Genomic DNA, 16,113 nt, shown 5'->3' on the forward strand with positions numbered 1-16,113 from the left:
GTTTCATGAAGAGTTTTACATATAATGGTTATGTGTTATACTTCATTTTCATTAGTTGTAGATGACACAGATAAACTTAGATCAAAATGAAAGTTGAAAGTCTTTATTTCTCAAACTCTTTGGTGTTAATAGAATCCTAACAAAGTTTCATTAGTCTATTGTTTTAGTTAATAAAGGATCTGTATGGGGGCTGGAGAGACAGCTCCTTTAAGGGCACTAGTTAATGGGTTCAATTCCCTGCATCCACGTGGCATCTTAAATACTTGAGGATCTTCACTTCACACACAGGACCTTCTTCTGGCCTCCATGGGCATCAGTCAGTTATACTGTGCTCTTTGATACAGCAAGCAACCTATTTGCACGAATTATCATACTGCTATTAGCAGATAACTATTAAAGATACTATGAGCCTCAGGCAACAAGTATAAAGATACTAATCTAGCCTTCAGGCTTTGATGAAGCAAGAACATACTAGACATTTTTTGGCAATAAAAAACTGGTATCCAAATAGTGTTTCTAAGTTTATAGTTAAAAGGGAATGCATTTAGAAAAAGAGATCTTGCCTGGCAATTTTGGCGCATGCCTTTAATCCCAGCATTTGGGAGGCAAAGGCAGGTGGATCTCTTGAGTTCGAGGCCAGCCTGGTCTACAAAGTGAGTTCCAGGACAGCGAGGGCTACACAGAAACTCTTGAAAATCCAAAAAGAGAAAAAGAAAAGGAGATCTTGTGTACTACCTGAGGAAAGAGGTTGAAACAATTTGATTCAAAATAATAATTATATCTGTATCACTTCCTTGTTGGGGTGGTTTTGTTTTCTTTTGAATAACAACTTTGTTTTGATGTCACTGTTAGAGCAAGTTTTCTAACTTTAGACATGATTGCACAACATATTTCTTCCATAGTTGTGCATAGTTTGTGACCATTTAATTATTGTTTCAGAACTTCTGCATGGCATTCAGATAAAAATTAAGTAAAATTTACCTTAACTCTCATGCTGCAGTATTTTTAAGAAAGAGTGTTTTACCCTACAGTTAATAAAAATGCTTGTTAGCTTTGAGAAGTTATTTCTATTAGATATATGTCTTTCTTTTATTATAGCATCAAAACAATCAAACCTAGATAAAATTTATACACATTGGAACTCAATTTATCATGGGAAATTTAAAATGCAGTTTTTCTTGTCTAGCTTTTGCTTGCACAAAGGAAGTAATAAGTTGACCTGTCTTTCCTAACCTTTTATTTTGCAGTAGTAACTTTATGTTGGTGGAATTATAAAAATAGTGCAGGAGGTTTTTTTATAATAAGAATATTGTCTCCCTGTGTTAAAATCTTACATGTATTTTACAAAACTAAGACATTAACCTTGGTATAACATTTTAAAGTAGGAATGTTTAATTTTAAACATTTTAGTGGAACCCTTAAAGGGTAATAATTCTTGAAACCTATTGTAAAACCTAAGCCAGTGATATACAAAACTAAATTGAAATCAGATGTTTATAGATTGATTGTGTACATCTTTTGGAGTAGCACACTGTCAGTACAATGATTCAGCTGTGACATTTGTATCTTATTTTATGTAATTTTGTCTTTATTTCATATTTGTTTGATTTTCTAATACTAGTTATTCATCAGAATGAAGAGAATCATTAAAATGTTCTTGCCAATATTGTGAGTCCTGAGAGAGTCCTGAGATACTTATTAACCCTCTTCGTTAAGATTACCCTGGGGGCTGGAAAAAGAATAGAAAGTGGTTAAGAGCACTTGCTATTCATTCCTCTGGACACAGCTTTCCAGCACCAACTTTGGGCACTTAACAACTACTTATGACTTTAACTCCAAAGGATGTAATGCTTTCTTTCAGCATTTTTTGTGAGCACTCATAAAGAGAAAATTTTTAAAACAAAAATTACTCTGAAATTTGGGTCTTGTATACACCTACGGGAAACTTTAAAAGCTCATTAAGAGATCTAGTATTCACTGACAGGTACTTAGGGTGTGTGTGTGTGTGTGTGTGTGTGTATGTATACACACACACACACACACACACACATCATTTTTATTTCTGTTTTGTCTTTGTTTTAAACAACTCCACTTTTGAACTTTGAAAAGTAAGAATTGGTTTGTGCTACTGTTTTGTTCAGGTTATTTTATTTTACTTTAATCTATGTTCGTTCATTCAGTATTGTTTTATGGCCTTATTCTGACGTATGAGCTTTCAAGGTCAACCTGGGTTTTGTTTTTGTTTTTATTTTTTTTAGAAAGGTTTTATTGGTCTGTCTCTTTGATTTCTTTCTTATCAGTAGAAGGTCATGTTCTTACCACTGTAATTCTCCTCATCTTTCATGGACCTTTTAATTAATGATAGCTTCTCATATTATTGGCTATATAGCATTCTCTCTAAAATACCTATCTTGCCAAGTTTTTACATTTATGTATGTATCTTATATACATATATGTATGTACATATATATGTATATATTTTTGTTTTTTAGTTTTTATGGGGATTTTTAGATGTGAAGAAACTTTCAAAGACTTTTATTTTCATTAGTGATCTTTAAACATTTCATGTCATTTAAAGATTTTGTATTAAAATAGCGGGATTTGTTACTCATTTTTCACTAAGCAAATATACTATTCAAATGAATAAATTAAAAAACTATCTTTTCAAAAATTTTCCTAATTACAGACTAATGATTAAACATGAAAAAGGGAAAACTTCCCAAAGGTTGAGAACACGGTCTTCTTTGCAACAAAGACATTGTATAAGAATATTCCTGTTCTATGTATATTATTTGTTATAGTCTTTTTGCTGCCTGCAAATTATATTTGCTATTTTTGTTTTGGTCAGCTAACTAATGCCTATTTTCTGCTGTAGTTTTTGGCATATTTGGGTAGCTGTTAATGACAGGCATATAACATAATGGCCTAGCATTGTTTTAAGAACATCGGTGAATATGAACTTACTGCTAATGGCTTCCCAGTAAGGTGTGTTGTCCTGTAATACCAGTGAGGAAAGGGATTCATATCCCATTGGTTCAACTCTTGCAGAGTTGAAATCACTAAGCTGTTCAGCAGAGATTGTAGATTCAGTCAGGCACTTTGAATTTGATCCCTGTGCCTGTGCCTTTGTCTTTGCCTCTGCCCAGACATCCTCTGTGCTGCTCAACAGTTGAATGAATAGCTTTTTAAAAAGTACTGGCACATGGCATGTCAGATGTCATGTTAGAAAATAATTTCACAAAATGTCATTTTGTGTGGGTGATTTTGATTAATAGCCTATTAAAAACTCAGTGATTTGTCACCTCTTAAGAGTCTGTGGTTTCTCCAAACATCTTTGAAAGAAACCTCAAAATCCTCAATGCAAGAAATCATAATGGTTTCCATTACTATTCAAGAAATGTTACATACCTTGTAGAAGCTGGGACCTACATTCAAACAGCAGTAAATGTCCCGTTGTTTTAGCCATTAATGTAAGATCTATTTAAAAATAATGACAGAATTTGGAGGACATAGAACATATTCCTAGTTTAGCAATAGGTAGTTAGAACCAAACAACTACAGATCTTTAGTTTTTGTCCTTTTCTTTCAACCAATGGTAGTCAGAATACTCTTTCTAGACTAGATTAATCACCTATCAGTAAAAATTGGCTAGAAATGAAAATTCTTGGTCCCCAACTCTAAATACTAAGGTAGAAACTGGAAACGAGACCTCAGATTACAAAATAATTTGAAGTTCAGAAGTAAAACAATATTTTAACTTACTGAATTTGTCTTCATGTGGTGCATTACCGTGTTTCATGGTTATAGTATATGAGTCATATCAAGGTAATAACCATTTCCATCTCTTTAGCCACTGCTCAGACATATTTATATCCTGGGACTTTAAGTCTGTTTTGATTATTTTGAAATACATCATGTGTTGTGAGATGCCTATAGGTCAAAGTTGAGTTCCTTTTGTATCCATTTTTTTTCATAATAATAACACAACTCACATCTTAGATCAGTTTGATACAAGGCATTTGTAGGTAGGAGAAAGAGGCAGGGAGGAATACAATAGCAGTAGGAAGGAGTAAGAAACAACAATTTTGAATTGGGAATTAGAGAATAAGTTTCTGAATAGTTCCTCGAGGTTTGAGAAATGAGGAAGAGCCCAAAGCAGGCAGATAATAGATTCTGGAAGTGACTGGTTCTCAAGGAGATTTCTGAATCACAAATCAAATCAAGTTACCCAGGCTGTAAGGAGATTCTGTAGTGAGGCTCTGTCAGATTTGGAAATTGTGAATAAATCAGCAGGATGTAAGAAGATTCTACAACCTGAGGATGTAGCATTGAGAGGATTCTGGTCAACTTTGAGGAAACTATTTCATTCTGAGAAAAGTGATAACACACTACAGATAGGACAGGCATAAAATAAATGAAAACATTTCAGTAAACCAGTTGAGTAAAAGATTCATTTACATGCGTACATCAAATGTTTGACCGATACTCCAAGCCATATGTAATGTCCCTCCTATAGGAAGGAAGAATGAAAAAGGAAGATGAATGGGAAAACAAGCCAGTGCATTTCAGGCCTGGATTCAGTCAGTAATAAAACAATCAATACATTCTTAAGGAAAATGGAAGTTGTGTCAAATTACACAAACATAAATATTTGGTACTTTGGATTGGTCATAATAAGATTGGTATTATTACACAATTTAAAAGCAAAAAACAACAACAAAAAAAAACCTTTAAATGGTTTTCTGGTAGTTAAAGCCAGATTGAAACAGATCCCAAGCTATCTTCATCCTGTTAAAAGCCATCTTGGCTATTTGGATACATTAAGATTTCTTCCTGTCTCCTTGCCTCTCCCCAAAAGAGACAGTAGTGAGCAGAGGAAATAATCTTTACAATGCAGGAAGTCTTTCTAAAGCAGTGAAATGAGAGAAAATCAGAATTGAAAGGTAGTTGATGAAATACAGATCTCAAGGGGTTTGTTTTTGTTCTCAGGTAGATGAAGTAAGCATTTCAGAAATGCTTGCTGATTGTGACTAGGTTTAGGAATTAAGCAGTTTTAGGCTTAATCAAACTAAGGGATTATTCAGTGTGTATCAAACACTTTGCCCAGTATTTTATGTTATGATTAGATTACTTCATATTTAGAGGGAAACGTGTAATTTGTCTAAAATCACAGATGGAATAAAGTGCAATTCAATTTAACATGAGGAAGGGCCTTAGCCCTCAAAGTCCTTAAACTTAGCCATGACCCTAAAGATAACATGCACAATCGGAATTAAAATTGATGTTTATTTCTGCCTTTCTTATATCAAATAGCAGAATTATCCTTAAATGTGAGCATGGTTTGAGTTGTACTAGTTGTGATAGCAGTAGTTATAAGTATCAATTGTCATGTCCTGGATCCACCTAGAAAGGAGAGTCTTACTGAGGGATTGTCTCGATTGTGTTATCCTATGGGCAGATACTAAGAGAAGTCTTGATTACATTAGTTGAGGTGAGAAGACTCTGGGATCTTGGACTCAGTAACAGTGGGCTGAGTAGCAATATGTATGTACTCTTTGCTCTTGCTCCTGTCACTGTACTTCCTCACAGTGATAAAGAGTTTGACCTGTGGTTTAGTCAGGATTTCTATTCCTGGACAAAACATCATGACCAAGAAGCAAGTTGGGGAGGAAAGGGTTTATTCAGCTTACACTTTCACATTGCTGTTCATCACCAAAGGAAGTCAGGACTGGAACTCAAGAAGGTTAGGAAGCAGGAGCTGATGGCAGAGGCCATGGAGGGATGTTCTTTACTGGCTTGCCTCCCCTGGCTTGCTCAGCCTGCTCTCTTATAGAACCCAAGACTACCAGCCCAGAGATGGTCCCACCCACAAGGGGCCTTTCCCCCTTGATCACTAATTGAGAAAATGCCTTACAGTTGGATCTCATGGAGGCATTTCCCCAACTGAAGCTCCTTTCTCTGTGATAACTCCAGCTGTGTCAAGTTGACACACAAAACCAGCCAATAAAACCTGGATCTGTGAGCCACAATGAGCCCCTTAGTTCCTCTTGAGTTGTTTTGTCAGGGTGCTTTATCATAGCAGTAAGTGAAGATAGGAAGTAGTCAGATAGTATACTTTCTCAGAGCTTATAAGGACAGTTGACATAAATATTGATATTGTAAAGAGGCCTTGTTGACTAGTTTCTTTCCTACAGTTCTAAAGGCTTCTGCATGTAAAGAACCTTGGCTGTGATCATCTCGTCTAGAATGCTCTACATCTCTGTGAGGTGTCCATGTTTCTGAACTGTCAGTACATTAAGCAGCAGAAGCAGGGCTTCAAAATTGAATAGTAATGTATCAGGCAACAGCACTCAGTTCATCGATGTAAAGTAGGTTCTTATTAGTGGAACATTAGCAAGTATGCCCCGTGACAAGGGGAAAACATTTTCTTAAAGCAGAGTAAAGCCTGATCTCAACAGCTTCATACTACTTAATGAATTGTCTGTCTGTCCCAATGGGCTTCCCAGTGTAAGAGTCTTTCTTACATGCCCACTAATTGACAGGCCTATTTGTATTAACTCCTAATCCTCTACCAAAAAGCCAAAGCCAGAGATAAGACTTCAGGTCCTTTTTTTCTTTAAGAATTGTGTACACGTGTACAGCGTGTTTGGATCAAGTAAGCACACACACTCCCACCCCTCATTTCCCCCTATTCTGTCACCAGCATTCCCTCTTATTTCATGTTTTGGAGTTGTTCTTTTCCCCCTTAAGCCCTCTGAGTTCACTTAGTACTGTCACATTGTACTGCATGCGTGGGTATAGAGCTAACTACCAGAGCATGGGTAGGGTCTCAGTTTTATTAAGACTGTTTTCATCCCCTCTTCCCCTCCAGCAGTCATTAGTTACTAACAGCTTCTCAGCTAGGTGTGGAACTTGTCACGTCTTAACCTTTTGGGGGGAAGAAAAAATTGTCTAAAAGTAACTAAAGAATTTTAAAAAAGAAGAATTTCTAAAACTAACCATATTTGAGTCTTAGAAGGTTGTCTCAGAAGAATTCACTGCTCTTGCAGAGAACCAGAAGTCAGTCCCCAACACCATGTAGCAACTCACAGCTGCCTATGTAAGTCCAGAGGGTCCAGTGCCGTCCTCTGACTTGGAGGGCAACAGGCACACATGTAGTGCAGACACCTACATTTAGACAAAACACTCATATGCATAAATAATATTTAGTTTATAAAATAGGCATGATTTATAGTAGACACTATCCTTAATGGCTTACAAGTGTCCTATAGCTGCTTTCCTCCTTTTCATATGGTATTTTAAACCTCAAGGAGAGGCTTTTGTGATACTCCTTCACACATTACTAATTTTCACTTCCCCCAAAACTGATGATGATGGAGAGGTCCATCTTGGGTGACCTGCAAAGCCTCTAATTTTAAACTAGCCTATTAACAGTATCATATATCCTCTGGAGTTAAGGGTGTTCACAGTGCATCTGGCATAATACATTCTGTCACTAATGATCACCTGTTTACTAAAATTAACAAAATAATGAATTCAGAATACTAAGTTGGAAGTTTTACTACTTACCCCTAACTCCTATTGCTAGTCATGGTGTTGTTTGGCAGCCTTGTTTTCCAGGAAAGCTCCTACCAGGTGTAATTCTCAGAAGTTTCAAGAATTTTGTCCTTTATCTCCTGTAAACATATTTAGAAATGTGTAGTGTGTCATTGACTTGGATAGTGGGAAGTGTAAACAGCAGGAGTGGGGCTCGGAATAGCATCTCACTGCCTCCTGCATCAGCTGGAATGGTTCTTCCAGAGACCTCCCTCCATTCAGGTGAAGCCAGTATGAGGCAAATATGTGATTAAGGTGAGCTCTTAACACAGATTTAAGGATAACTATTAGTGGAAAGGTATCAGATTCCAAACATAATGTGGCTTGGCCATGCTCTTCTGCTGATATTGTCCTACCTTCATAGCTGACTCTGCTTCCACTGCTACAGGGAGCTGACTGACCAAGTCACTTCCCCAAAGAAGTTTATCAAACAACCTAATCGTTTGAGGTCACTGTTGAATGGCTTCATTAACTATAAAAAATTGAAACCTTCCCCCCACCCCCTCCTTTGTCACTAGGAACATTGCAGCCTATGGCTTATTAACTATAAGGCATAGGATTTCACCCTGTAAACCAGTGGTTCTCAACCTTCCTAATGGATCTTTACCCAAAAGGACAACAGCTTCAGTGTCCCTCTTTTTATTTATTTATTTTGAGACAGGGTTTCTCTGTGTAGCCCTGGCTGTCCTGGAACTCACTCTGTAGACCAGACTAGCCTCGAACTCAGAAATCCGCCTGTCCCTTTCTCCAAGTGTGCGCCACCACTGCCCGGCTTCAGTGTCCCTCTTTAACTACAAATTCTAGACATTAGAGGAAAAAATAGAGCACACTAGAGGGCAGGTGAGGACTCCCACGGAATAAGGCACGCTTAAGCATTAACAAATAGCCAGGTTAGATTTTGGTGGTTTCTGAAGTTACATTGTACAAAGGGTTGTCAATACTTTTGTTTTCCTTTTGATTGCTGTAATTAATATTGGATGGCACCCAAGGGTACATCGGACAAGATTATAGGCCGATATCACAAAACCATAGTTCACCAGGATTTTAAATCACAATAAAATTTATATACGTTTTTACTGCAAACACAGTTTATTATAGTCTTATGAAATCCTTGAAATATTACAGGTTTATAAGTGGCAAAGTAATAAACCCAAACTCAAAAAGTCATATTCTCATCCTAAATCTAAGCATGTCTTAATACCACTTTAACATTTTTAACTAAAACAGCTCTATATACATAATACTATCCATGTAGGCAATCTTAACAGCAAGCTTTGTTAGTGTGTAATCCTTCACGACTTCAACCAGCCTCTGACTGAGGGACTCCCTTTCTTTTCTAAGTTGCCTTGTCCTTGTCTTTCTGACCTGTCTCATGTACATCGTAAGGGGGTTCAGCAGCTTTGTGTCTGTCTGACACTCCACACTCATTAAATCACTGTCTTGTTAGCCAAGATGGAAGAGTAGTGCGATCCTTTCTTCCTGTGCTCAAGCTTAGCTGTTGCTTACTATTTTAGTGTGCTCTTCTAAGGTTAATTTTTTATTCTTTAATAATTTCCTGCATGTGCATAATATACTTTGAGAATATTCACCCCCAAGTCCCATCTCTTACTACTCTCCCATTCCCTTCAAAACCTGTCTTCCCAACACTCTCTACTACTTCCATGGCTTTTTTTTTTAAATACATTAAATTTAATTAGATTTGCTTGCATGTTCGTGGTAGTGCATCTGTTTACTGAACAGTGGACAACTTACCAGTGGCTATAGACCTTAAAAACTAGCTTCCTCTCCCCTAGCTATTAACTACCAGTAGTTGTTCATTTGCGAGTGGGACCTTTGAGTCAATGTCCTGCCTGTTCTAGAATCTTTTGCTTGGTTATGTGTAGATAACACAGTTGTACAGTTCATGTGTGCAATGATAATGTCCAGATTACCATTTCACATTCTCTGACTCTTATATTCTGTTCATACCCTCTCCTTTGATGTTTCTTGATGCTAACAGAGAAAATTAAATAATTTTTTATTTTCAATTATTTGGTGAAGTAAAGAACCAAGCTTACTTGATATAAGAATGCATGCATGCTATGTGTATACACTACAGTGAATCCAATCATCTGCCTGTGAGCACTGGGGTTGCTTCCTCTTTCACTGTCACGTCCACGGGATATGCATATAAGAGTTAAGAAGCCCTCTTTATAGATAAATAAGGTAGAAGGACAAAACGAGTCATGACAATCACAGTTTTAGGATTGTCAGGTTTCATAAATCATCAAAGGAAAAGATGCCCTTTTTTCTTCAGATTCCCAGCAGTACCGTCAGCAGGGAATCCATTTGGCCAAGACCCACTCTCCATCAGTTTCACTCTCAGGCACCACGCAGTACTTTTCCATTGATGAAGCTACTTGACAGAAGCCTTCCTATAACACGTTGGTCAGCGTCCCCGCTGCTGCCTGAATTGTAAAAGCTGCAATAGATATATGTTTCTTCACTTCTGCCCAGGCCAAGTAAGGGTCTGCCTTATTTTCAATATCAAACATGGCATCATAAATCCCAGGGAACGATTCTCCGGCATATTTGTTGTGGCTGCTTGGAGCAAAGATGATGTGCCTAAACAAACAAACAAAATAATTGCTTGCTTTTAAAACAAAAGAAAAATAGATGTCAGAGCTACATTTATCTAAGAAGTTGTTAGGTAAAATAAGTGTGCAATATGTCATACAGCCATCCTACAACTTCTTTACAGCAGTATAGTAGATTTATTGTAGAACACTCCTGTAGACTGAAACAGCAATATGAACTACTTCAATATTCAAGTATCTAAATATTCAATTAATCAAAATGTATTTAAAAAAAACAGGATAGTGTTTTGGGAGACATCTTGATTTATTCTCTTCAGATTTTTAAACTGTGTTCTCTTTTTGGGGCACTGAAATACCAGGGCCTGATTATAAGAATATTAATATTTATAAGTGTTCAAATAGAATACAAGGACATCTTAAGGAAGTGTATTTAATACTGGTTGAGAGAAGCTCATCTAATCTCAACGATAAGTCATTAAAACTGTAAGTGGAAGCCTAACAGTGAAGTACTATATAGGGGATTAATGTTGTAAAGTCATCTATGCTGATATCATTAGATGGATCTCTTAGGGAAAAAGTATGGCTCTGTTTGTATAAATATAAATGTTTCTGTACTTAAAGGTGTGTGTGTGTGTGTGTGTGTGTCTATGTATAGAAAATGTCCATATTTAAATACAAATGTATGAATATAGTAAGCAGTTACCCATAAATATATATATAGTTACATGAAACATAATATGTACATTTTTTCAGACATACATTCACATTATATAATTGTGTTAACACATCACCCAATGTTGATTTTCCCTGAAAAAAAAAAAATAGCAGAAGTAGATATGAAGTTGAGTGAGCTGATGAAGTAGAATTGTCACTACTACATGCTTCAGAGTCTGAACATTGTTAAAAGTGCATTTTCATTATAAAAATTATTTCTAAAGGGATTAATAGACTAGTAACTTCCAAAAAAGGACTAGAATTGTGGATATTTCTTACTTTTTATATACATACACATATATAATCATAATAGCTCCTATTTATAACAATGAATAAACATTTATAAACACAGATCACATTCCAGAGTACCTCCCTTTTTTAGCATAACCTTCAAATACCTTAATTCTACAGGCCTCAGGTGAAAAGCTGAAATCTCCATTTGTGCCTGAGAAACCAAGGCTTAGAAAAATAGTTTCCCAGGTCAGAGTGGAAGATCTGAGCTCTAGAAGCTCTGTTTATAATATTTGAGTGTTAGTGCTAACCACTAACATTTAGGAGAGTGATAGCTAGCTTTATAAAATAGTATTCATTATCTTAATTCAGACAGGCAAATCCTAGAAATGGCATGTTCACATCACAGAACTGTGAAACAGACATAATCCTAAACCTGCATGAACAGAATCACTGACTTTTCCGACCTTAATTAAATGGTCAGACCTTCTTAATTTCCATCAGGGGACCATTTAAAATATTGTTTAGATTTGTTTGTTTACCTTGCTATGTGTGTGAATGCTTTGCCTCATTGTATCTGTTTGTTCTTCATGCATACCTGGTGCTTGCAGAGTAGATGAAGTTTCATATGCTTGTGAGGTACCGTGTGGATGCCAAGAACTAAATCTGAGCCCTCTACAAGAGCAACAGGTACTCCGTTTTAAAAGATTTTATTTTATGTGTGTGAGTGCACTGCTGCTTACTTCAGACCCACCAGAAGAGGGCATTGGATCCCATTACAAATGGTTCATGAGCCATCATGTGGTTGCTGAGAACTGAACTGAGGGCCTCGGAAGAGCAATCAGTGAGTCAGTGCTCTTAACGGCTGAGTGCTCTTAATCACTAAGCTATCTCTCCAGTCACAAGGAATTATTTTTTAAAGGACCCTAAGAAAATTGACTTTGGAAACTGAAAGCCAAGATACTAAAGAAAATATGACATAAATACAAAATAGTAGTAGTAGCAGTAGCAGTAGCAGTAGTAGTGGTAGTAGTAACCAAGAACTAAACAAAACTTTGATTCTAGGAACATGGCAGCAATCCTAACAACCTAAATCATAAGGAATAAAAGCTAACCTTTATTTAGGAAGAGCAATCAGATCAGATGAGAACATTACAGGATTAAGATTTGAGATCTTTATGAAAGAAATTTTCTAATAACTATGTCTTTAAATAAAATAGAATGAGCTTCTTTATGAAGCAGTAAGCTTTCCATCACTAAGTATGAAACTGACTGAATATTTACTTACCTGGAAGCTCGCAAGAAGGATCCATTAGATTGTTGACTAAATGATTTCTAAGTTCCCTTTAGAACTCTGTGGCTTGAATGTTTTGTTCATGTTCTTTCTTATAGCTATCATGGGCACATACTGAAGAACTAATTGATATGAAATATATTGCTCTGATACTACATATTATACCATTACTTGATATGTAATCTTACTCATATTACATTTACCATTTATATTACATTTAGTATATTTAGTATGTTGTGTATTTAATATGTACACTTCTTGGATTATAGTGAGGTGTTTCTGCCTTCCGTGGTGTTCCCATCTTTTCCTTACCTGTAGAACTTCCTCCCAGGTAAGCCAAGAGGATCAATGAATGCTCTTTCAAGAAGCATCTGCTGGTCGTTCATAATTCTCACTGCAATAGCACTTGGAGAATAAGAAACATATCATTAAACCCTCTTATAGTCATCCCAATTCAACTAAAATGAACATAAGGCGTGGGAAGAATCAGTAAACTATTAACAAAATAATGTGTTATAGAACAAGCGACATATAACAGCAGGGCCATCTCACTAGCGTTTATACTAAACATAGAATGCTATTGAAAAGTGATTCATTTTACCTTTCAAGGTTACAGTAGGGTGAAAAAGAAAGAAAAGATAATCTTTACTTCTCTGGATGATAACCAGACCTCCCAGAACGACAGAAACTACCAAGTTATTCTTTATAAGTCACACAACCTCACCATGTCTGAGCTGAATAAAAAAAAAAAAAACAGAATAAAGATAAGGGAAACAATTAAGAATAAATAAAAACAACAACAAAAATCGAATTCTGAACTATGAGAAAGGCAGGGGCAGCTTTGGGTGGTAACTAAAGGAGGTCCTTTCACATTCACAGTCCTTTCGCTGCTCTCTGAGGAGCTAACTGCATGTCTGAGCTGTCACACAATCCAAGGGAGAAGAAAACCTCCTCGAAATGACTGACAAAGCTTGCTGATTAAAATTATTTTCTACCTAAATATGGCAATAACAAAAAATTTTTAGGAAAAAGTATACAGAAGGGAATGGCTGATGAGTGAATGGGAATATTGAGACTGTATAGAAATACATTCAAAATCACCTGAGCTTATAGAGTTGTGAATTACCAAGTGTAACTCTCATCCCAAATTCAACTTAATCATTAGTGCAGTTGTCTACAGTGTTATTTAAAAATATAACTGAGGGCCCTTGTCATGGAAAAACAGGCCGTGAACTAGAGAATGAAGTGAGGGAAGAATTAAAGGAGTAGTTGGAAATGATGTATGAAATTCAAACAAGTTAAATTATAAAGATAACTCTTAAGTATGTCCTGCTTTCTAACACGCTAGCAGTTGTGCTGATGATGGAATGGTGAAGACCATATTTTAAGCAGTGATGACTTGGAGGAGTTCTACACATATGTTTGGGAACATAATCCATTCTTTTTTTCAGTAAGATACTTCATCTGGAACTTACTTATTAAGATCAACTTGTGTAAGTCTTCTGTGAAAATCTGAAGCAGCCTCTGAAAAGTTCTTCACAGCAGAAAATAAGGGATCTTTCATAGACAAATAAAAGGGAAATAAGTTAGTGGTTCACATTTTGAGGTACACATTCCTGTCCTCTCCATGATAGGACAGAACAAGCAGGGGAAACCAGTATTTTTTGTGACCCTTCCTATAAATTCATGAAAAGTATTGGGTGTGGGGGGATGGGAGGAAAGATGTGAATTTTAAAAGTAGTCAAATTGTGGAGGTATGTGTGTGTGTGTGTGTTCGTGTGCCCTTGAAAATTAGAAGAGAGTGCAGGATCTCTTGGAGTTAGAGTTGCAGGTACACAAGATCCATATACCATGACTCTTCAGATAGGAAGGCCTTTCCTCCTGATAGATTGTAAAGAGCTCTTAACTACTCTCCAGATCTCCTAAATTGATTAAGAGAATTCTTTCAGAAATATAAGGAAAAAATAATTCCTCAGTTATTTACCTAAACCCCAGCATTCATTCATTGAATACATTTATTGGAACAATTATGTTAGCCACTGGAGAAAGGGATAAGATATTATCTCTGCAATTATTACAAGATTAAAACAAAACCAATTTGTACTTTCAAATGATACTATACACTTAAAATCTTGCTCAAAGGGTGACTTGTGAAAAATTGATTATAACTAGGCATGGAAACATCAGCTTTGATCTGGCCATATTTTTCTAAGATATGTAAAGTTTCCAAAGGACTCAGTTTTCTTTAAGGGGCTGGCCACTGATAGTTTGACCATGCTCAGTGGATATATAGAACTTTTTTTTTTATTCTTTTTTTTTTTTTTTTTGGTGGCGAGGGGTGGGCACAATAATCAAGAATATTATGTTAGAAAAATGTAATTATATTCTTAGCATATATTTTTATTACAGCAACCTATCATGCATGTTTCCTAAGTTCTAAGTAGGACTTTGACATACATGATTGATTTACTGCTTCTTGCATTTATATCTGTTTTGCAGATCAAGTTCTTGTAGGTCTGGTTACAGGACTACTGCATCATCTGTCAAGGAGGAGGAACCTTCAATATAAATACATTTAGTGTTTTCAAAAAAGCCAGTCATCAACATTGTTAAGCTTTGTTTAAAACATGTTCAAGTAATCTAATAGTGGGTATGATGGAAGCAAAGGAAGTGTATGTAGAAGAAGGAAATTTAAATTACAAGTATAATATAGAAGTCAAGATAAAAACTGAAATGTGTCAGTAAGATTCAGTGACACTGATCAATTATAAGAGATGTTGATCAGAAAGAATATTTTCAGGGTAGTAGCAGTTATATAGAGCACAGTGACTTGTTTAATAGAACATAAAGAACTAGAAATGTAGAGTATGTTTTCATTCATTCAACAGAAAAACATTCTTTATTCAAATATATTCTTGACGCAAGTGGGGAATTTCAGTTGTGAAGAGAGTGGGGGCAAGAGACAAATTCTGGAAGAGATATACCATTTGATGAATATTCAGCAGCAAAGACATGGATGTTTAAAAAAAAAGACATCATGGTGTGTACTCACTTAAAAGTGAATATTAGCCATAAAATACAGGATACCCATGACATATGACACAGACCCAAGAAGCTTAAGAACAAAATGAGGAAGCTTGAATCTCACTTAGAAGGGGGAGTAAAATATTCATAAGAGGCAGATTGAGGGGACAGAACTAGATGAGAGAGGCCATGGAGAGGGGAATGGGAGGGGGAGATCAAGATCAGGTGTGGGGAGAGATAGTAGAGATGGCCAGATGGCCATGAGAATGAATGGAAATCTGCAACTAATGGGACTGGGAAAGTGGGGGTATCTCCAGGAAGAGACTGAGACCTGAGATAAGGGAGGTGCCCAAGAATCAGTGGAGGTGATACTAGCCCAAGAATCACTAGGAGGTGATACATACAACATTGGGGATATGAAACCTGAAGAGACCATCTCCTGTAGCCAGACAGGAACCCCATTGGACCAATAAGGAAACCAACCTACCTACAAAACTTTCAACTCAAAATTTATTCTGTCTACTAGAAATGCAGGGACAAAGATGGAACAGAGACTGAGGGAATGGCCAACCAATAACCAGTCCAACTTGAGACCCATCCCATGGGCAAGCACCAATCCTGACACTATTAATGATACTCTGTTATGCTTGCAGACAAGAGTCTATCATGGTTGTCCTA

At 36.4% G+C, this 16,113-nt stretch overlaps 1 protein-coding gene across 1 annotated transcript in view; it reads right to left on the reverse strand.

The window, feature by feature from the left end:
• Positions 1 to 8,736: 8,736 nt before the first annotated feature.
• Naalad2 (N-acetylated alpha-linked acidic dipeptidase 2) overlaps positions 8,737 to 16,113 on the reverse strand; it is a 69,142-nt gene continuing 61,765 nt past the window's right edge. Inside the window, exons 19-21 of the mRNA XM_021172007.3 lie at positions 13,887 to 13,968; positions 12,724 to 12,816; positions 8,737 to 10,200 (exon numbers count right to left, since the gene is read on the reverse strand). Of these exons, the coding sequence (XP_021027666.1) occupies positions 10,011 to 10,200; positions 12,724 to 12,816; positions 13,887 to 13,968 (365 nt within the window). The 3' untranslated portion in view covers positions 8,737 to 10,010. The remainder of the gene's footprint in view (positions 10,201 to 12,723; positions 12,817 to 13,886; positions 13,969 to 16,113) is intronic.

This window comes from Mus caroli, unplaced genomic scaffold, assembly GCF_978045245.1.
Source record: "Mus caroli unplaced genomic scaffold, Mus_caroli_1 scaffold_11, whole genome shotgun sequence".
Taxonomy (NCBI): Eukaryota; Metazoa; Chordata; class Mammalia; order Rodentia; family Muridae; genus Mus; species Mus caroli.